This window comes from Myxine glutinosa, chromosome 2, assembly GCF_964187855.1.
Source record: "Myxine glutinosa chromosome 2, kmMyxGlut1.1, whole genome shotgun sequence".
NCBI classification, from domain to species: Eukaryota; Metazoa; Chordata; class Myxini; order Myxiniformes; family Myxinidae; genus Myxine; species Myxine glutinosa.
This window is the reverse complement of record NC_136262.1, coordinates 188311184-188332659: the sequence shown is the minus strand read 5'-3', so window position 1 is coordinate 188332659 and position 21476 is coordinate 188311184. Positions and strand designations below refer to the sequence as shown.

At 42.4% G+C, this 21476-nt stretch overlaps 1 protein-coding gene across 8 annotated transcripts in view; it reads right to left on the bottom strand.

The window, feature by feature from the left end:
* LOC137420986 (semaphorin-4C) overlaps window positions 1-21476 on the bottom strand; it is a 276482-nt gene that overhangs the window by 72820 nt on the left and 182186 nt on the right. For 4 of the 8 annotated variants that reach the window (XM_078772086.1, XM_078772085.1, XM_078772084.1 and 1 more), the window contains one exon: window positions 15253-15616. In XM_078772086.1, coding sequence (XP_078628212.1) covers window positions 15253-15358 — 106 coding nt within the window. In that variant the 5' untranslated portion in view covers window positions 15359-15616. Of the gene's footprint in view, window positions 1-15252; window positions 15617-17165; window positions 17376-21476 lie in introns of those variants that run through there. The other 4 variants (XR_013622423.1, XM_078772082.1, XM_068106583.2 and 1 more) reach the window with 2 other exon arrangements.

The window sequence follows — 21476 nt, the reverse complement described above, 5'->3', positions numbered from 1 at the left end:
AATTGAATCGATCGAAAAATGAAGGCAGGGATCCATTTTTAAGGTTTTCATAAAATCCAATATGGCCGCCAGGTCACATGACCTATGACGTCATATTTATGACATGTATACAATCATGTATACATGAACCCGGATCATGATCGCACAAAAATTAAACACAAGGATATGGCATACAGTTCATAAAACATCAAAATCCGTACCTTTGTAATTAGACTGATGAACTGCATATGCCTGAAAATTAGGAAATAGACATGTAAATATTTCCTCTAATTGTCAAAAATAAGGTCAGAGTTCGATTACCCAACCCAGAAACATAAAATGGTGAACCTCGCATAAATCTTGACAAAAAACTCAAAAACCGACATGTTTGACTCAAAAATGACCTTTAGGATGACCTTGAGGGTTGACCTTGACCTCGAATCATCAAAATAACATCATAATTGGATTCCTCGACTTCGAAAACCCCTGAAAAGTGGTATCATACATGATTCCATCCCTTTTGGTTATTTTAATGATTTTCCTCTAATCCGGGTGGCGGCCATTTAGTATTTCGCCAATATGGGCCCCCCGGGGGGGGGGGGGCGCCCGTCTTGGCGCCCGTCAAAAATCGAAAGAGTATGGCATGGGCAACATCGGGGCCAAATTTGGTGCTTTTGGAAGAATTTGAACCAACCGGCCCCAAAATATCCCTAAGGGCCCTGACTACCTGGAAAGCATTCATTCTTAAACACTTAATATACAGGTTTTATTGTGCAATCCATACAATAATTAATCAATCATTTTACAGTCGTGGCCAAAAATATTGGCACCCTTGCACTTTTTTTTCAAATAACTCACAATTTTCCCTAAAAAAAAGTTGAAATTCACAAAAGTATTTGGTCTCCAAAATTCTTTATTTCACTGTTACTATTGCAGAACCTTTGTTTTTGATTCAGAACTTAATATATCCTTTTAAATCAGAAAATAAAAAAATGGCATTGACAAAGTTATTGACACCCTACACTTAATATTTGATAGCACAGCCTTTGGACAAAGTAAATACAGTCAAGCGCTTCCTATAGCCGTGAATGAGCTTCCTACACCTCTCAACTGGTAGTTTGGCCCACTCTTCTTGTGCAAACTGCTCCAGTTCTCCCAGCTCCAGCAAACTGCAGTCCAGCGTTTTGTCTTGAACCATTCCTGGGTGCTTTTTGAAGTGTGTTTGGGGTCATTGTCCTGCTGCAAGACCCATGACCTTTGACGGAGACCCAGCTTTCTGATACTGGGTTGAACATTGCACTCCAAAATTCCTTGGTAATCTCCTGATTTCATGATGCCATGCACACATTCAAGGCACCCTGTGCCAGAGGCAGCACAGCAACCCCAAAACATCACTGAACCTCCTCCATGTTTGACTGTAGGGAAGATGTTCTTTTCTTTGAAGGCCTCATTTTGTTTTCTGTAAATATAGAGATGATGTGCTTTACAGAAAAACTCTAATTTGGTCTCATCTGTCCACAGGACATTCTCCCAGAAGGATTTTGGCTTGTTCAGGTGTGTTTTGACAAACTCCAGTCAGGATCCTCCTGGGTCTCCTACCATGGAACCCGTTGCATTGAGTTGGCGACGGATGGTGCGCGTTGAAACTGTCGTATGTTGTGTCTGAATGTCAGCTTGAATCTGTTTGGCAGTTGCTCGAGGTGCTTTCTCCACCATTCGAACAATCCTTCGCTGCAATCTACTATCATGTTTTCTCTTGCGGCCATGTCCAGAGAGGTTGGCAACAGTGCCTTGGGCCTTAAACTTCCTGATAACATTGTGTACGGTGGACACAGGAACATCAAGGTCTCTGGAGATGGACTTGTAGCCTGCTCCATGTTTTGCTACAATTGTCCATGCTTTGCTTCAATCTTGTGTCTGACCTCATCAGACAATTCTCTGGGTTTCTTTCTTTTTGCCATGCTCATTGCGGTACACACAGACACAAAACAGCAGAATGACTCCATTTTCTCCATTCAAACTTGTTGAACGAGTGATTTTTATATTGCAGGCACCTGCAACTCACCACAGGTGAGTTCAATTCCAAAGTGAATGAGAACCACCTGCTTGAAATCCAATTATTTCTAACAACTTCTAAAAGGTGCCAATAATATTGTCCGGGCCATTTTAGGATTTCTGTATGGAATAAGTTAAGATTTAGTAATTTTTTCATCTTTTTTTGTTTTGTTCCACTGAAAACAAAATAAATACATATGTGGACACCAAAATATTTTTTCATTTCAACAATTTTCTGGAAGAAATGGTGAATTGTTTGAAAAACGTGCAAGGGTGCCAATATGTTTAGCCATGACTGTGTATGTATGTGCTCTATCGTTCTCCTTGCACTACCATGGTGGGGAAGGGCTGAGGGGAAGGGAAGGAGGTGCTGTACATTTAGCAGGGTAAAGTGACTTTCAGGCCACCCTGTAGATATCTGTAATCACAAACATCAATGTCAAGCAAAACAGGATGTGTCGTTTACATCAAGGATGGTCGAGTACAGATTTCGACAATTACCTGAGGTGCGAATGTCACCTGAATTATAGCAAGATAAGATTTAGCATTGTGCTCTCAATGGAAGTGCAAGCCATCACAATGGAAGTGCAAGTCATCTCAATGGAAGTGCAAGTCATCTCAATGGAAGTGCGAGTCATCTCAATGGAAGTGCAAGTCATCTCAATGGAAGTGCAAGTCATCTCAATGGAAGTGCAAGTCATCTCAATGGAAGTGCAAGTCATCTCAATGGAAGTGCAAGTCATCTCAATGGAAGTGCAAGTCATCTCAATGGAAGTGCAAGTCATCTCAATGGAAGTGCAAGTCATCTCAATGGAAGTGCAAGTCATCTCAATGGAAGTGCAAGTCATCTCAATGGAAGTCTTGGTCATCACAATGGAAGTGCAAGTCATCACAATGGAAGTATAAGCCATCTCAATGGAAGTGCAAGTCATCTCAATGGAAGTGCAAGTCATCTCAATGGAAGTGCAAGTCATCACAATGGAAGTGCAAGTCATCTCAATGGAAGTCTTGGTCATCACAATGGAAGTGCAAGTCATCACAATGGAAGTATAAGCCATCTCAATGGAAGTGCAAGTCATCTCAATGGAAGTGCAAGTCATCACAATGGAAGTGCAAGTCAACACAATGGAAGTGCAAGTCTTCTCAATGGAAGTGCAAGTCATCTCAATGGAAGTGCAAGTCATCTCAATGGAAGTGCAAGTCATCTCAATGGAAGTCTTGGTCATCTCAATGTAAGCCTTGGTCATCTCAATGGAAGTGTAAGCTGTCTGAATGCAAGTCTTGGCCATTTAAATGTAAGTGTAGCTGCTTGAAATCCATCATCGAGACGAGGTACCCAAATCAGGAAATTGGCATGCAATCACAAACAGTGGGATTGGCAAAGACTCAGAGTTTTGCCCTTTCCAGACAAATCAAAGTCGAATTGTTCAGCAACAACCTACAAAGCATTGTTTTACGGAACAAAGGAGAACAATTATTGACAATTCACATAATCTCCCCGTGAGTCATCACGGAGAAGCATCGCTATGAAATTCAATTGTGATTTACACAAAACATATGGCACTCTCTCTGACTAGGACAGGAAGTTTGAGATCCATCATGCCATTCCCACATGAACACTGTACGACTCATCAGGCAATGACTCAGCTACCAACAACATAAAGATCCTGGGAGATGGGTGGTTCAAGCCACGGTCGATTAATACGAAAGGTTTTGAAAATGGTACGTGCTGCTTCCTTGCTCGACAATCATTTATAAAGGACAGAACACGGACAAACAACAATAAGTTGGCAACCATTGCACAGGCCTTGATGGGCCTAATGGCCTCCTCCTGCGTTTGAATGTCCTTCTAAGGGAACTTGTATTATTATTATTTATTACAAGTTTAGTCTGCTGGTTGCATCGCTACTGTGGTACCACTGTGCTGCTGATGCATTATCTCCAGAGATGAGGGCAGGAATTTTTGAGATGAGCCAAGATACAGGCCCACTCTTTTCAAAAGGCAACAGGGTATCTTTAACATCCACGAGCGAGCGCTTGCAGATGAGACAGCCGGCTTGATGCCCAACATGAAGGGCGGCACACTCATTTGGATGATAGTGCCCAAATTATGACAATGAGGCGCATCAGATTAATTCATAGTTAGTCCATTCAAGTGATCATTCAAGTAACAGGTTCCGACACCAAATTGTCACTCGTTTGACAAAGTAAAATAAAACAGCTAATTTTGGAAAAACGAAGACATATTTACTTGCATATATTGACACTAGAAACACCGGCTCCCAGCGGAAGCACCCTGGGGGTGGTGGTGGGGAGGGTTGGACGAGGTAGAGCAAATATATGCGCAATGGCTGGCAATCCCCCGTCTCCAGCAGGGGTCAGTAAGCCACTGCCACATGTCCAGGCGGAAATCGTACGTCATCTTTCCCACCTTGCGGGTAGTGTGCGGGAGGGGGAGAGGGGTTGTGCCCATGACCTGATCCTGGACACCCACAGCACATATGCCAAATTTGGTGGAGATTGGCCCAGCCGTGTATTTTTTCTATGATTTTTCAGACACAGACAGACACAGACTTGCCACGTTCTACATAGTAGATTCATGTTCTAATGTTCTTGTGGTGAAATATGATTTAATGGAGACTTGAAGAGAAGGTTTGGTCGGAGGGCCGACCTTGAAGGAGCTTATATAAGTCTGGACTGTGCGGCGCTCGATCTCGTGGCATTCTGTTACCTTAGTGCCAAGAGACTAACGGGATTAACAGGTACGGAATTGCTTGCTTGCGGGGACGGAGGGGTGGGGCGTTGAGGGGGGGGGGGGCTTGGAGGAGATGTTTGTTTGAGTACTTCCTTTGTAGTGATAATGATTGTGCATTATTTTGTGTTGTAGGATGAGTGGAGATATAGTTCAATAAAACCTCATTACTTGAAAGAGGTCTGAGTATTGATTTAAAACAGTTCTAATCTCAAATTCATACACATTGAACCATATTTATTTAATTAATGAAGGCCAAGGGGGTGGGGAAATTTAAACAGATCTACTACTATTTTCATATCTGTAATTATTCCCATCGTGATGTGGGATAGACTTGAGAAAGGTATTGGCCCAAGTCTTTCACAAACTTTCTGGCCAGGCCTGCCATTCGACTGAATGTGGTAGAAATTAGAAATTTGTTCAGGGTCAGGCGATAACTCACCCACTATTTGTGAAAGACACCATGGGATCTATAACGTCCATCAACTGATGCGAGCAGACGGGTGTCCAGTTTGACGTTCATCAGAGGGACCGCAGAATTTATGATGCCCTGTCTGCGAAGTACCAATCAGACAGTTTATAGTCAGGTAGGTACCCAGGCTAGACAGCTCAAAGGGAATTGTGTCGCCTCTGCACCATCTGATTAGATTGGGGGGGAGTGGTTTGAACAGATGCGATTTAACAAATCTTCACATTGTAGGTCTCAAACACAATAATTATATTTGGATGAAAATTGCTGACAATTCAGCATGGCTTGTGGTTGGTTGTGGCTTTTAGCACATCTCAACCTCCCATGACCTACTTACAAATGCACATCTACATCTATTCTCATCGACTTTTCATTTTTTCAAATTTCCCCAAAAAACCCCATATGGATTAATGGAGATGATAAGGAAAAACAAATAAAAATTGACACAATCTTAAACAAAACCTGATGAGCCATACTCTATGAACTGCCCCCAGTACCTTACTACCACCATTGCCAAACTTTTCATTTTTCCTTTTGTCTACACAATCAGGTGATATCTGTCCCTCAACGTTGTCTTCACGTTTAACCCTGGTGTTGGGCTAGCGGCTAGGGTGCCAGCTTAGGATCCTAGGATCCTGGGTTCGAATCCCGGCCGATCGCTGAATTAACGCCAGGGGGGTTGACTCAGCCTGTCATCCTTCCGAGGTCGGCAAATTGAGTACCAGTTCACTGGTAATTCCCTGCTTGTCGTAAAAGGCGACAAAAAGGGTTGGCGGCAGGAAGGGCATCCGGCCGTAAAACATTGCTTCAAAAAGGGGACCAAAAAACAACAACAACCACGGTCCCCGAAAAAGGCCAACCCCCGCTTTCCGGGGAAAAATGGCCTCTAAATGTGGTTATATATTTTTTTATAACGTTGTCTTCACGGCTATGAAGCAGTTTATTTAATCTTAAAAGGTTTTTGTACACGGTCCTTACTTTCTTTCCCTTACGAGACATGCTGTCGTAAACACCAAACCCGGTGCCATAACAGATCGAGTGTCTGCTTTAAGTGTGGGAGGTCGGTCGGTGGTTCGAACCTCGACCGTGCCATACCCAAGGTGCTATTTCAGCCGAATGGTTCAAGGTGTAGCCAATGCTAGATCAACGTCATACACGCAACCCGCCCACGAGCAGCCAGCACGCAATGCTGGCAGCTTATCTTCATTGAACTCGACCAAAATGACACAACAGATCATTTAATTTTTGTTTGACATTATGTTCGACCAACTGTGACTGCCAAGTGAGCCTGTTGTTTTGTGACTAACAAAAGGCCATTGTGGAGAGAATTTTTAAGATAAACACATCGAGAGAGAGTGAAAAACAAAGGTTTCCACAAAGCCAATTCACTCCTGGTTTCCACAAAGCCAAGTTGCTTTTTTGGGATAGTGTCGAGGTCCAGGCAGGAGCTATAAATAGAGTTTTGTTTTTATTTGTATTTCAATGAGAAAAACTAGAACGGCACTTGGTAGAGCGCACACCTCTGCCAGGCTGAACAATTTATGTTTTGTATCCCACTGATAGGCCGGATCTGGATTCGGACGTGAACCAAAATCGAATCGGCTTGTTCTTGTCACCTATCCCAACTCATCCACCAAGTCTAGTCATAACTCGTCCACAATTTTTTTTAAATATCATGTTATATATCGCTTCTCGTCGGATCTCTCAACGGTGAAGATTCACTTAAAAATTAAATAATTCTCGTATCCGAATCCATATTCAGATCTTCACCAAAATCAAATCGATTAGTCCTCGTCACACACCCAACCTGCCTACCAAGTTTTGTCCAAATCCATCCACAACTTCTTGAGATATCCTGCTATGTATCCTTTTTGGCCCTATCTCCCAATGGTGAAGAATCACTTTTAAAATTCTACTAGCCAGATCCGAATCCGGATCTTCACCAAAATGTAATCATTTCGTCCTCGTCACATACGCTACATCTCTGCCAAATTTCGTCTGAATCCGTCCACAACTTTTTGAGATATCTTGTTCACAGACAGACAAAGAAACAAACAAGAAGATGTCATGCGTAGCACGATACTTGCAAAATCCGCGCCCCCCCCCCCCCCCCAAAAGTTTTCCATTGATACAGAGAATTGTCCATTTCATGAAGATTAAAATTTACAATCTTGATCAAAGCTCGGGTCAACAGGATGAAAAGTGACGATTTTTCAGATGAAAAATTATGATTTTGGAAGGTTGACCTTGAGTTGACCTTTGACCTTTTGACCTCAAAAATAGTTAGTTTCCCTATTTAGTGACTCAATGTGCAAATGCTGTTCAATTTTCAAGTCAATCGGATGAAAATTGAGGATGTTAAAAATTTGGCCTATGTTGACCTTTTGGACTATGTTGACATCAAAAATAGATGGTGGTTGAATTCAGTGACCATATATATAAATCCTCTTGGAAGTTCAAGTCAATCAAATGAAAATTGGTGATTTTAGAAATTTGGCCTATGTTGACCTTTTAGCCTGTGTTTACCTAAAATATAATACGTGGTTGAATTCAGTGACCAGATATGCAAGTCCTCTTCAAATTTCAAGTGAATTGGATGAAAATTGAGGATTTTAGAAATTTGGCCTATGTTGACCTTTTGGCCTATGTTGACCTCAAGTATACTTGGTGGTTGAATTCAGTGACGAGATATGCAAGTCCTCTTCAAATTTCAAGTCAATCAGATGAAAATTTAGGATTTTAGAAATGTGGCCCATGTTGACCTTTTGGCCTATGTTGACCTCAAATATACTTGGTGGTTGAATTCAGTGACCAGATATGCAAGTCCTCCTCAAATTTCAAGTCAATTGGATGAAAAATGAGGATTTTAGAAACTTGGCCTATGTTGACCTTTTGGCCTATGTTGACCTTTTGACCTATGTTCATCTAAAATATAATTTGTGGTTGAATTCAGTGACCAGATATGCAAGTCCTCCTCAAATTTCAAGTCAATCGGATGAAAATTGAGGATTTTAGAAATTTAGCAAAGTTGGTGACCTTTGGCCTATGTTAACCTTTTGACCTATTGACCCCAAAAAGAATAGGCTTCTTGCTTTTGACCAACTCTACCATTTGGTGAAGTTTCGTGAAGATCGGTTGAAAATTGTGACCTGTAGGCCGGTGACAAACAAACAGACAAACAGACAAACAGACAGACAAAACCACAAACACAACCGACCAATATACTTGAAAAATCTTCGATTTTGCAAGTAACAAGAAGACGTCATGCAGAGCACGATACTTGCAAAATCCATCCCTCCCCCCAAAAAAGATTGCCAGTGATCCATGAAATTGTCCATTTCATTACGATTAAAATTGACGTTCTGAATCAAAGCTTAGGTCAATAGGATGAAAAGTGACGATTTTTCAGATGAAAATTGATGATTTTAGAAGTTTGACCTAGAGTTGACCTTTGACATTTTTACCTAAAAAAGTTTGTGTCCCAATTCAGTGAGGCAATGTGCAAATGCTGTTAAAACTTTAAGTAAATCGGATGAAAATTGACGGGTTTTCAGATGAAAATTGATGATTTTGGAAGTTTGACCTTGAATTGAGCTTTGACCTCGACCTAAAAAATAGTTGGTTTCCCAATTTAGTGACTCAATGTGCAAATGCAGTTACATTTTCAATTCAATCGGAGGAAAATTGACGGGTTTTCAGATGAAAATTGATGATTTTGGAAGTTTGACCTTGAGTTGACCTTTGACCTCAAAATAGTTGGTTTCCCAATTTAGTGACTCAATATACAAATGCTGTTCAATTTTCAAGTCAATCGGATGAAAAACGGCGATTTTAGAAATTATACCTCCAGATGACCTTTGACCTATGACCTCAAAATCAATAGGTTTCTCAAGTGTGACGACCTCTACAACCTGGTCAAGTTTCATGGCAAATGGTTTGGAATTGTGACCTGTAATGTTGCAATTGATCCAGCAAATTGTTCATTTCATCAAGATCAAAATTGACGATCTTGATCAAATCTCGGGCCAATAGGATGAAAAGTGATGATTTTTAGACGAAAATTTATGATTTTCGAAGTTTTACCTTGAGTTGACCTTTGACCTTTTGTTCTCAAAAATAGTTGGTTTCCCAATTCAGTGTGGCACCATGCAAATGCTGTTAAAGTTTCAAGTAAATCGGATGAAAATTGATGATTTTGGAAGTTTGACCTTAAGTTGACCTTTGACCTTTTGACCTCCAAAATAGTAGGTTTCCCAATTCAGTGAAGGACTATGCAAATGTTGTTTAATTTCCAAGTCAATCGGATGAAAATTTATGATTTTTCAGATGAAAATTTATGATTTTGGAGTAGCAATGAAGTTTCACCATCTTGGTAAAGCCTCGCAATGAAGTAACACCATCTTAGTAAAGACTAGCAATGAAGTAACACCATCTTGTAAAGACTTGCAATGGAGTAACACCATTTTGGTAAAGACTAGCAATGAAGTAACACCATCTTGTAAAGACTTGCAATGAAGCAACACCATTTAGGTAAAGACTAGCAATGAAGTAACACCATCTTGTAAAGACTAGCAATGAAGTAACACCATCTTGTAAAGACTTGCAATGAAGTAACACCATCTTGTAAAGACTTGCAATGAAGTAACACCATCTTGTAAAGACTTGCAATGAAGTAACACCATCTTGTAAAGACTTGCAATGAAGTAGCACAGTCTTGGAAAAGATTGGTGTTCAGTCTTGGGAAAGACCAGCGGTGAAGTAGCGTTACATCAGCACCATCTTGGTAAAGCCGAGTGACGAATTGCATCGACCGGGATTAGGAAACGATGTATTTTCTCAAACAGAAGTTTGGAAAGCCCAGGTTTACCACCGTAATGTTTGGCTCTCTCAACTCCTCTTTGGGAAAATCCATTGTTACCCAAAATATTTGGCTGCCTTCACCAAGTTGGTTCTTGCCTTCATGAAATCACACGACTTCCAGGTTACATAAAAAAAGTTAGGTTTAGGTTAACAAAACAAACAATTATGCAAGGTGGAAAATCTTTTCAAACCAAAATTTTCAGCGCAGCTTCATATGCACAAAATCCTTCTGGCCTATTGGGCATGCAAGCTAGTTATTTAGCAGAATGGAGTACTCTGCATTTACCGACAGCACATCCAGTAATTACCACCATCAAAGGCAAGAGGGGACCTGTAGCATATCCTCACTCGTTACAGCAGCACCGTGGATTTTCTTATAAAATCTATTTGAAAGCACAGGTAGCGAGTTTTCAATAAAACTTTGGTTTTGCAAAACCCTCGACATTTGTGCCTGCAACCACTCCACTCCAGTCCACGTATTTCAGAGCAAATGGACCTCTCCTTACAATTCATACGAGCCTTTGCAATGCATATTTGCAAAACAGGTAAGATGAACTATTCACCCGACATGCTAGAAGTAAGAGAACAATGCCAATTCTAAAGTTAGAGCAGATCTAAAACTACTCCACAACTCGAGGTTCCAGGGAACCTGAACTCAACTGGTCTATATCAATATGGTTAGAATATGCAAATTTTCAAATATCTTTAAGTGGCAAAAGCCTGGTGTTGGCTTAGCGGTTAGGGTGCCGGCTTGGGATCCTAGGATCCTGGGTTCAGAATCCCGGTCGATCGTTGAATTAACACCAGGGGGGTTGACTCAGCCTGTCATCCTTCCGAGGTCGGCAAATTGAGTACCAGCTTGCTGGGATGAATGATCCCGGTGTGTACCCTGGTTTAGAATAGGTACACCGTATCCCTGCGCATCGTAAGAGGCGACTAAGGGTTGGCGTCAGGAAGGGCATCCGGCCATAAAACATTGCCTCAAACAGTGAACCATGATTGTCATGGGGCTCGCAAGACTAACCCCTGCTCTACCGGGGGAAAATGGCCTTAAAATGGCCGATCATTCATTCATTCATTCATTCATTCTTTAAGTGGCAAAAGGCACAAGTTTCATCAAATTTGATCAGTATTTGTGACTTTTAGAGCATGGACGTCGTCCAAACTGATGTTTATGGGTCAAGTCATGTCATAGGTCATGACGAGGTCATTTTTCGGACATTGTCAAAACCCATAATATATGTGTTGAGGTTTGTTACATACTGTCTACACACCAAACTGATGTTTATGGGTCAAGTCATGTCATAGGTCATGACGAGGTCATTTTTCGGACATTGTCAAAACCCATAATATATGTGTTGAGGTTTGTTACATACTGTCTACACACCAAGTTTAAGCCTTCTAGATACATTAGGAAGTACCAGATTGACAAAAATTTATTTTTCAATATGGCCGCCCTGCCACGCCCATTTTTGGGCGTGCAACACCCAATTGCAATCCTAAACTAGTTTATGTCTTAAAGATGCTGCATAACAAGTTTCATCAAAATTAATCAATATTTGTGACTTTTAGAGCGTAGACGTCGAATTGTTTACAGACGACAGACAGACGACAGACGGACGACGGACACTGGGTGTCGACAAAAACTCAGCTGGACACAGTCCAGTTGAGTTAAAAATGGTACCGAAGTTGAGCTGCATCGACACTTAAGATGGGGGAAATGTCAAGTCGGGGGCAGGTTGGCATGAAAAGGCCAGCATTAAAATATGGTGAATGATTATATTGATGCTTCATGTTGCTAATGCTGACAGATTTGGTGTGAGCCCATTGCGACCAATAAATGGTCCAATCCTCAAAAAGTTAGTAATTAAGAACATATATTGCTCTGCATTTATGACGTAACCAGAAAATTAACTACACATCAAGTCAAGAAGTTCTTCAAACATCCCACCAATCTTGAAGAACTTCGTAGCTTTTTCAACCAAATTATTCTCATCCAGATGAGAAATAGCAGCTCGGTACCCTCTTGCATGAGGGGTTATTTACAAAGTACGACAAACAAAGAGTTCACTCGATACGTGGACTTTCTCCATCGAGTCCCCAGAATTCCCATTTTAAATTCTTCCTGAATAAGGCTGAGAGGTGCTTAACCGGCCTCGACATCTGCTCTACTCATGAGCCTGTCAGTATACTTGTGCAATCCTACAGTACCTTTCTCATCACAACAGGACGCTGTGGGATTTAGCACGTGATCAACTCGGCACATACAACTGCAGATTATGATGGAATCAAGAAAGAAAAGCTCTTTTCACACCGGGCGGTGTATATACATTATACGTGTAGATGATGTACTTCGATGTTTAGACAAGGCAAATGTGGATGAGTGTTGGAATAGTCATACAAGTTATAATTTTGGCTCAATATTTGACGTGATAACATCTTTCATTGCAATAACATGGCAAAAATTGATGAAAGTGATGTAATCAAGTGGAAAACCGACAACAGAGCAGCATCATGTCATTTTGAAAGGCTCACAACAAGTGGGTGCATCCTCAAGCGAACAAGAAAACATCACGTGACTAGGTTTAAGGCTGAACTCTCCAACCTGTTTCCTTCTTCATACTCCTGGATGGATTTTATCAAGTCTGTCTCTGGTGTGTATTCGGCCTTCAATTACCTAAAATTGCATCACAGCCGAATCAGTGTGACACAAGGCAAAAAAGGTCTCAACTCTGTGTTTGCCTCCGAAGTCGTGTACCCACCCACCCCATTCATCCGAGTCCACATCTTACCCACTGAAGTTTGGAAAAAAACTCAAACTTCCTCTTTGCACAGGATTCCACATTATGCTGTACAAGGCCACATCCTAAAGATAGACTGGAAGCAGCAGCAGCAACAGCTTCCAGGTCTGCTGACAAGGAAAGGATCACATGCTGGGATAACACTTCGAACATGCCTTTCAATCCGGAAAATTCACCCCGTCTCTCTTGAAGGATGATCAAACGACCCCCATCTCTCCATGAATATTTACACAGTCAACCAATGGAAGATCAGTCTTCAAACTTTTGGGTCTCAGCATCAGCGAACACATTCTCCTGGGCAGATCATACATCGAAGCTGGCCTCCAAAGCCATCTGTAAACTGGCCATTATCAGTCATGGCAACTCAATGTCTCACAGTATATACCGTCTTTGTCGATAGATCAATGCTTTCCTACTATAGGCTGGTACGCCACTTCACACCTGTCTCTCGTGGATACAATGCAATCCGATGCTCTCAAAATCATTGGCATCTCCAACAACGAAGCAGAAACGCAGGGCTGGCTGCTCTCTCATCACAGACAAGTTGGTGGCCTCTCCTCACACATTGCTACCTCTGCTTCTTCATCCCACCATAGGTCCCCCCAGGTTGTAGCATTCTTCTAGCAACTCATCCTTTGAAACAACAATAATCCAGGCTTACTTTTCACCTCCATTATGTACTTTGTTCCTCACTTCTGTATATGGTACATCCTCCCTAGGTCGGTTAAAGCCCACTTCTCCCTCCTGGGCTTAAAGTTAACAGTGCACCACCATCTCAGGTTATCCTCTAACTTTATCTATGATCTTCTCTTTCTTCATTACCCACCCTCCCCCATCCCAATGACCCTCCAAACCACTTCCTATATCTTTACAGGTTGCTATATTCTACTTACCTTGTTCGTTTTCTCTCTTTTTCTTTCTCTCTCTCGTTCTCTCTCTCTCGTTCTCTCTCTCTCGTTCTCTCTCTCTCTCGTTCTCTCTCTCTCTCTCTCTCTCTCTCTCTCTCTCTCTCTCTCTCTCGTTCTCTCTCTCTCTCGTTCTCTCTCTCTCCCTCTCGTTCTCTCTCTCCCTCTCGTTCTCTCTCTCCCTCTCCCTCTCTCTCTCCCTCTCGTTCTCTCTCTCCCTCTCGTTCTCTCTCTCCCTCTCGTTCTCTCTCTCCCTCTCGTTCTCTCTCTCCCTCTCGTTCTCTCTCTCCCTCTCGTTCTCTCTCTCTGTGTGTGTCCTTCGCTTGTCCATTCCCTTATAGAGTCCACAATATCAGTACAATGCTCTCACATTGCTTTTTCACAAACGTAATTTTTTTTTTTTTAGACAAAATAAAGAAATAAAGAAATAAGGGGAAGTGCATCCTTTTCAAAATGTTTCGAATAAACCCTCTGCCCTCAAGAAAATTTGCCAACACCCAGCCTGAGAATCTTATAATTATCGCTGTTGAAGACACGAGTGCACGTACGAATGTAGAGCCGCAAAATAGTGACCTACATTTTTTTTACAACTATATACTTATTGATCATAAGATAAGTTTTTCTTTTTCAATTCACACTCAACTTAAATTATATACAGATGCTTGAAAATTCATGCAAGAGATGCCTTTCAACTTGGTGACACATCCATTTCATCAATCCTCAGTGAAGAGCATACAAGACCTTAAGCAGCATTATGGAGTATACATCGATGCAAAGCCCAAAATCTAAAGAATAACTCGGCATTTCTTATTTTTGGGGCCTTGTGAATTGCCAGCATCTCATTCATCAATCAAACCATGTCATAGGTCTTGTTACTCTTGCATGGAGGAGAAAGAAAATGGAAATAAGTGATTGGTGGTTTGGGAGGGGAAGAAGCCATTGGGGCAAGAGGAAAACCCCAAAAAGGAAAAAGGTTATCAGAAGGGGTAATGAAACAAAAGGAAAGAAAGGAAACACAAGATAAAGGAAAAATTCAAATTTAAACATGACATGCCAAAGCAAAAATGCAAAAACAAGGAATAGAGTTATCCCCCCTTCCTCCTTACTATCTCTTCACATGAGGGAGAGTCAAAACATCTGCACCAAATCCTCCCATTACCCAAGATTACAGAATGGTCCTATACACCAGCATTTAGATCTCTTCCATGTAGTTTCCAGCCAGCATTACATGTTCCCTAGAGTTGGTGAGCTTGCTGATGCCGTCGGAAAAGTAGATCGTGAATTTGACTTGGAAACATTTTTAGAGGGGAGAAACTTTTTAAACTCCCCTGTGTCCTCGTTCCGAGTCCTTACTGGCAAAGAAGACAATGTTTCTCTCACATGTTAGGAATAAAGCATGGATCGTGCACACAACGTGGGATGTTAACTCACCATCCAAAATTCTCCTGATCCGTGGCCGCACGCCCAAAAAAGCAGCAGAAGGACTAAGTGAGAAGGCCGCAAGGTTCATAATCCACAAGCCGTGTAGCAACTTCATGGTGACGACGTGCAATACGCACAAGAACTCTCAACCAGGAAGTCCTTTTCAACAAAACAAGGCTGGTTTTCTTTATAATCTGTTTTTGTACGACTTGGAAAAGCAACCAAACAGGTCCAGAGGGTTTCTTTTACGGCAGCTCCATTCAGACCCCAAACTCAGGCATGCTCCAACCAAGAACAATCAGACACCATGATTGGTGCCAATCGCAGAAATGCCGATGGACTTGAAGAAAGCGATGAGGCAGTATTCACATATCTGAAAAAGCAGAGGAACATAGAGTGAAGGTCAACGTGTGAAATTATATTCTTAGCATCAAAGCCCATAAAACCATTTCCTTGAGTGAAGTCACAGATAGGAAGATGTCAAAGTCTAACTGTTCACGTGGAAAGGAGCTTTTAGCAAATTTCAAAGTCTGCTCACGTTGGCTGTTTATCCTTTCCTTTGTTTATCGTAACAAGAAATATCTGCTGTTTTCATTACAGAATCGAAACTTTAGTACGAGTCCATCGAGCAATGTCGTGCATAGGTGTGGATGGAAAATAAAAAAATAACTTCAAATTGCATTAGATGCAGAAAGTTTGGTACGAGGTGTCAAAAACGTGAAGCAAAACAAACAGTTTGCTCAGGTGAGAGTGACCAGCATTCATCCAAGGTGTTCAACCGTTCATACTATTTTAACGTGACCTACCTACTGGTGCACATAGACTGTTGTAAAACTTCAATAAACCAGCATGCATTTTTAGCTCTTACATGAGCCTCGATCTTGTATCCAAAAAAAAAAAAAAAATGCATACAAATCGTACGATGATGGAGCAAACGTGGATTTCACCAAAACTTCAAAATTGACATTTAACAGTTCTTTGGCCTACGTAGAGGATCCAAACCGGTTTTACCTCTGCCTACAACCCCAATACTGGACTTAAGTGGCCATTCAAGGCCAGCGGACGAGCACACACTTCAGCCTTTCTCCGGTGCCCATACTCCAGCACGTACTCGGGCCCGAGCTCCGATAAACTGAGATTAGTACTTCTGTCCACTAGTAAAGGGCCAATTGACAAATATTTAGATTTCAACTTCCCCCTGTAAACCTGAACCCCTTCCCCCACGCACCCCCCACCCCCTATCCCCTTCCTCAACCCCCTATAGCCAACAACACTAATTGTTTCGCTGACAACAGCAACCCAGTCCTCAGCTCAGAAAACTTCCACATAAGGTAAACCAACAAATAAAAAGTACAACAAAACGAGTTTGGTGGTGACCAAGTATTCAAGACACTAGACTGGCCGGCATTCCAAAGATCGAGGGTGAAAATCCAGCTGAACATAGTGGTAATAATCATTTAGATTCTAGACTCGATGGAAACCAAAACTACTTTCCGGATAATTACCGTGTCATTACTGGATTGTTGGTAAAAAAAAAAAAAAAAACCCAGGTGGCACAAAATGACTTTCAGTGAGGGCTCTAATCTGCCTTCCCTGCCTGGTCTCGTCTACCAGTTTGCACGCTGTGGTCGACCGATTATCCTGAAAGCAAACTGGGATGGGCACTTTAATGCAAAATATGCAGAATAAAATTTAAAAGGCAACACAACCAAAAATCCATACCAAGGAAAAGTTATTATACCGAGAAACAACATGATAAGCAGGTATTACTTGCTCCGAGTCGAATATGTCAAACACATGATACCAAAAGCTCGGTGTAAGCAAACTCGAATCTCATAAAACATAAAGTAAAGTGATGAACTCCAAATTAAACGAGCGAGTCACAAGGATAACCACCGATACGGATATAACCAAATATTCACCAGTTTCAGGAAAAATTGAAACGATGAAGTAGACCAACGAGTAACATCAAGTTCCACACAAGGCCGGGATAAAACAGAACCGAGTGGCCCGACTGTGCCACGGAATAGCACGTTTCACGGGTTTTGAACAAAAAAACACGCCCAGCAATCAGAGAGCAGGTAAGGGCATGCTGCGCACACCTTACTCGTTGCGTACAACTTAATTCCCTCCACCCAAAAACAATGTCGAGAGCTCATGGATGGGTTTGTGCAGATATATGATGCGCCAGTCAGAGTCTGAGCGAATTGAGAAATCAACACAGTATGTGGGATCTGAACCTGTGATCCCGGCATCACGAATGCAGATGGGAATGCCAACCCACGATTGCTGCAAAACAACCATTTGTGGATTTACAAGTAAATTTCCCCAATTCTTACTTATTTTGTGTTCGCAGACAAATTTCTGCACAGTAATAAAAATGGGAAAGTTTTTAAACGAACCTCAGACTCCAACATGGACGATGAAGAGGGAACTGAGGGAGTAGTGTTTGACAGCTGAGGAGTCACATTATTAAAGGCGAATACAAGCCAATACAAACAAAGAGCAAAAAGGAATTGCTCCTTTGCAGCTATTCCAGGAATACTCCACGTCAACGTCAACTACTTCAAATACTACATGGCATTCTACAAAATGGTAGATGGGAAAAAGTTTACTTTCTCCAGAAAATGAGGCTCACGGAAAGATGAAATGACAGTGGAGGGCAAGTGAATAGTTTAAATGAGGTTGGATTTCCCTCCCCGAACAAAAGGTTGGGAAACAGAATGCGAAATTCTTTCATCCGTTTTAGTATTATTTTTTGAACAAGTGCAAGCAAACTCTCCTCTGTTCAGCAAGAGAGTGTAGAAAGCTGTGCCCCTCTCCTCAGAAAGCTCCGCAATTCTCAGCAAGAGGGTGTGGGGCAGGAACAAATTTTGGGCAAATGCGCATATGCAGTCCAAGCTCTGTCCACTCAGTAAATTCACATTCTATACCCACCCATAGTGTAGGTAAACAGAGAACCAAATTGTAAAACTGATGGGACAGCTGGCTACATTCGTTTCTACTAGCGGGCACACCCACCTACATTGTGAGAGTACTCTTCTCGGCCAACCTTCAGTGAGGAATTTGCTGCGGCACAACCTTGGAAATTAATTTTATGATTTTTGCAAGAAATTTTATTGATCACAATTTTATTGATATCATACTCCATATCACAAGATAAAGGATGATGATTTGTAATACCAGCTACCACCAAAGGAGGCACTATTTCTACCAAATGTAAATTTTGGAGTTTCGGTGACATCCACGTTTGCTCCATTATAGTAATAAGAAGATGTAATGCAAAATTCCCATTAACTCATACAAATGACGGTAAGCAGGAGATCGCATTAGCTGAGTCGTGGTCTGAAAGCGCACACTGTTTGGCCTACGTGGGAAGAACAGATCGTGACTCCAATATGTATACCAGAAATGGAGGCAAGAGGGCAATGCTGATACTAGCAATATGCAAAAGGATCTTCAATGTACTCTGCAGTTTCACTTTTAACGAACGACCTGGAGTTAAAGTGCAGAACACTCAATTGTCCATTTGTCGGACAAAGCCTCAGGTCACACTTCTCTCAAATATGTACAAACATAAGCAATTTATATTCCCCAAAGCTGTTCTCGTCACGTAAACAAATCATGGCAGCTAACAACAAAAGAACAGAGATGAGACAAATAAAACAATAAAATATTCCTTCTGGCATTGTTAAGACAGAAAGGGCTGCATGAGATACATACAGATACATGAGATACATACTGCATACAGTGAGATAATCAAAAACAATAACCCCGAGGAAGAAAACGCGTAAGCTGCATTGGAAGAACCATTCATGGACAAGATTGTGGCTTAAGGCTTGATGGGGAGGAAAAAACAAAAGCTGCTCAAAATGCAAGGTTTTTCAGCAAGAACCTTCGATACTTTACATCATGTAAAATCAAGAGTGCCAGTGGGAAAGAAGAATGCTTCACTGGTAAAACATAACATAACATGTATCGATGACCGATTGGAGTGATCGATCTATGGAAAGACAAATAGGTGACGGATGGACTTTTTTCCACAGATGTTTGAGAATCATAGAATAACGAGGTGGCAGAATGCAAAAAATTATATATATATATATATATATGTATATGTTATATACAGTATAAAAAAATATATATATATTGTTGCGGATATGAGGACTGTATATATTTTTTTGATGGTGTAAATTATTATTATTGTTTATTCTGCGCCCCCTGCCTCCGGAGCTGTGTAAAGGTGAAAGGACATCCCATAATTAGTCCACAAGCATACATGTCAGCCAATAATAGAATACCCCTGTTTGATAGTTATATCTTAGTCTGTGTTTTAGGGTAAGGCTGTGTCTCCCATTAATTGAAGTACTCCATTGCACCAGTGAAAGAGAATAGATCCCCTTTCATTCCCATCCCCAAAATCTCCATTTCCTTTCACAACCCCTTTCGTCATTGCCAAGCCTCGATTGCCAATTACATCCCCTCCAAAACCACCATTGAACATGTGCTCTGGTCGGGGAAGAGGGGCGTGCCCGCCCGTCGTCATCAAGGGCGGAGCCAGAGGGTCGCGTGACCAACCAGGGCCGAGGTGAGCACACCGATGGGCGTGTCCTGAAGGCCGGCGGCTTGATCGCCGGAGGCGCTATAAAGGCGCGCGCGCAAGAAGCGTGGGGGCGGTCGGTGGTGAGGAGTGAGTGGACCAAGAGAGAGAAAGAGTGGTTGGACCAAGAAAGAGAAAGAGTGGTTGGACCAAGAGAGAAAGAGTGGTTGGACAGGGAGACGTGCAAGAGTGTTGTTGAGTTGAGGGTTTGGACCAGACGAGTCAGAGTGAGTCAGTGGAGTCGGTGGTCAGTTGGTTGCGTTGGTTGCGGTGAGGAATCGGTGGTGGTGGTCAGTGGTTGCGTTGGTTGCGGTGAGGAGTCGGTGGTAAAGAGTGAGTGGACCAAGAAAGAGTTGAGGGTTTGGACCAGACGAGTCGGACAAGTCCTGGGAAAGCACGCGACGTCCACAGCAGCCACAACAGCAGCTTGGGGCCTGAACGGCGGTTTTGAGCAGGGCCGCAAAGGAACGGCGGCTGCTAAATGCGCCGATCGTGCTGCAGGACCCCCTTGGACCTTCCTCTCCCTCCAGCCATCCACCTCCTGCCTTTCCACCCTTCTTGTGTACGTGAGTTTGTTTTGTTTGTTCTGTCCCTGGGTTAATTAAGTCTGTATAAGCTAGTATTTGCACTGTGTCACCTGCGTCTTATGTGTTGTAAATAACTTGATTGCTCCTTTTTGCTTGTGTGTGTACAATAAATCCAATTACTCTTCTGTCCGTCTTCTTGTCTTATTCCTTTTCCTCTTTGCATTTCGTCGTTTTAGTCTTTTCCCAGATTGGGCAGCTGCGGTGCGATACGGCCAAAGTTCTGGGTGAATCGGGTGAGTCGGGGATCCTGTAACGGTCGCGGTTGGACCATCCGCTCGGCCCATCATACCATCTAAACCGCGATCAGTAACAATTGGTTGTCAGGAGTTGGGATTCGGACCTGGGACTAAATTTGTTAGGCCCAAATTTTGGAACACCAATTGTGTTATTACAGTAACAATTGGTGTCGGGAAGTGGGATTGGACCCGAAGCGCGCTTAACGCGCTCAAAATTACAAAATACCGAAATTGCTTTTGTTTTACAAAACCCGAATTTTGAAATCGCGCCATGGCTGGTCAAGGCGACGGGATGCCGGTGGGAGAGATAGACGGGGTAGAATCGACCCAGGACCTCGGGGAAATGTATGTGGAGGAAGGAGAGGAGGAGAACATTGGCAATGTGGTTGAGGGGGTATCAGGCGCACAAAATGGCGTCCTCGCGCACGTGGGTGTAGCGGCACCAAATTTTGCCGCGCCCGCGACCGCAGCAGCGCCGCTGGTGGATTTGAACCTTTTTATGATGCAAATGAAGGCCCTTATGGAAAAGAATAGTGAGCAATTGGGAGACCAAATTAGAGGTTTGAAAAGCAGTATGGGAGAAATGGGGGGCCAAATTGGAGAGATGGGGGGCCAAATGGGGGCAATGAGGGACGAAGCGAGGGGTACCAATGCCCAAATCGGGGAATTAGACAAGAAATTTGAAGGGATGAAACATGGGTTAACGGGGGTGGAAAATAGAATGGCTGCCCAGGAGAATCAGATAGAGGGGATGAAAAATGGGTTAATGGGGCTAGAAAATAGCATGGAAGGCAAATTGCGGGAGATAGG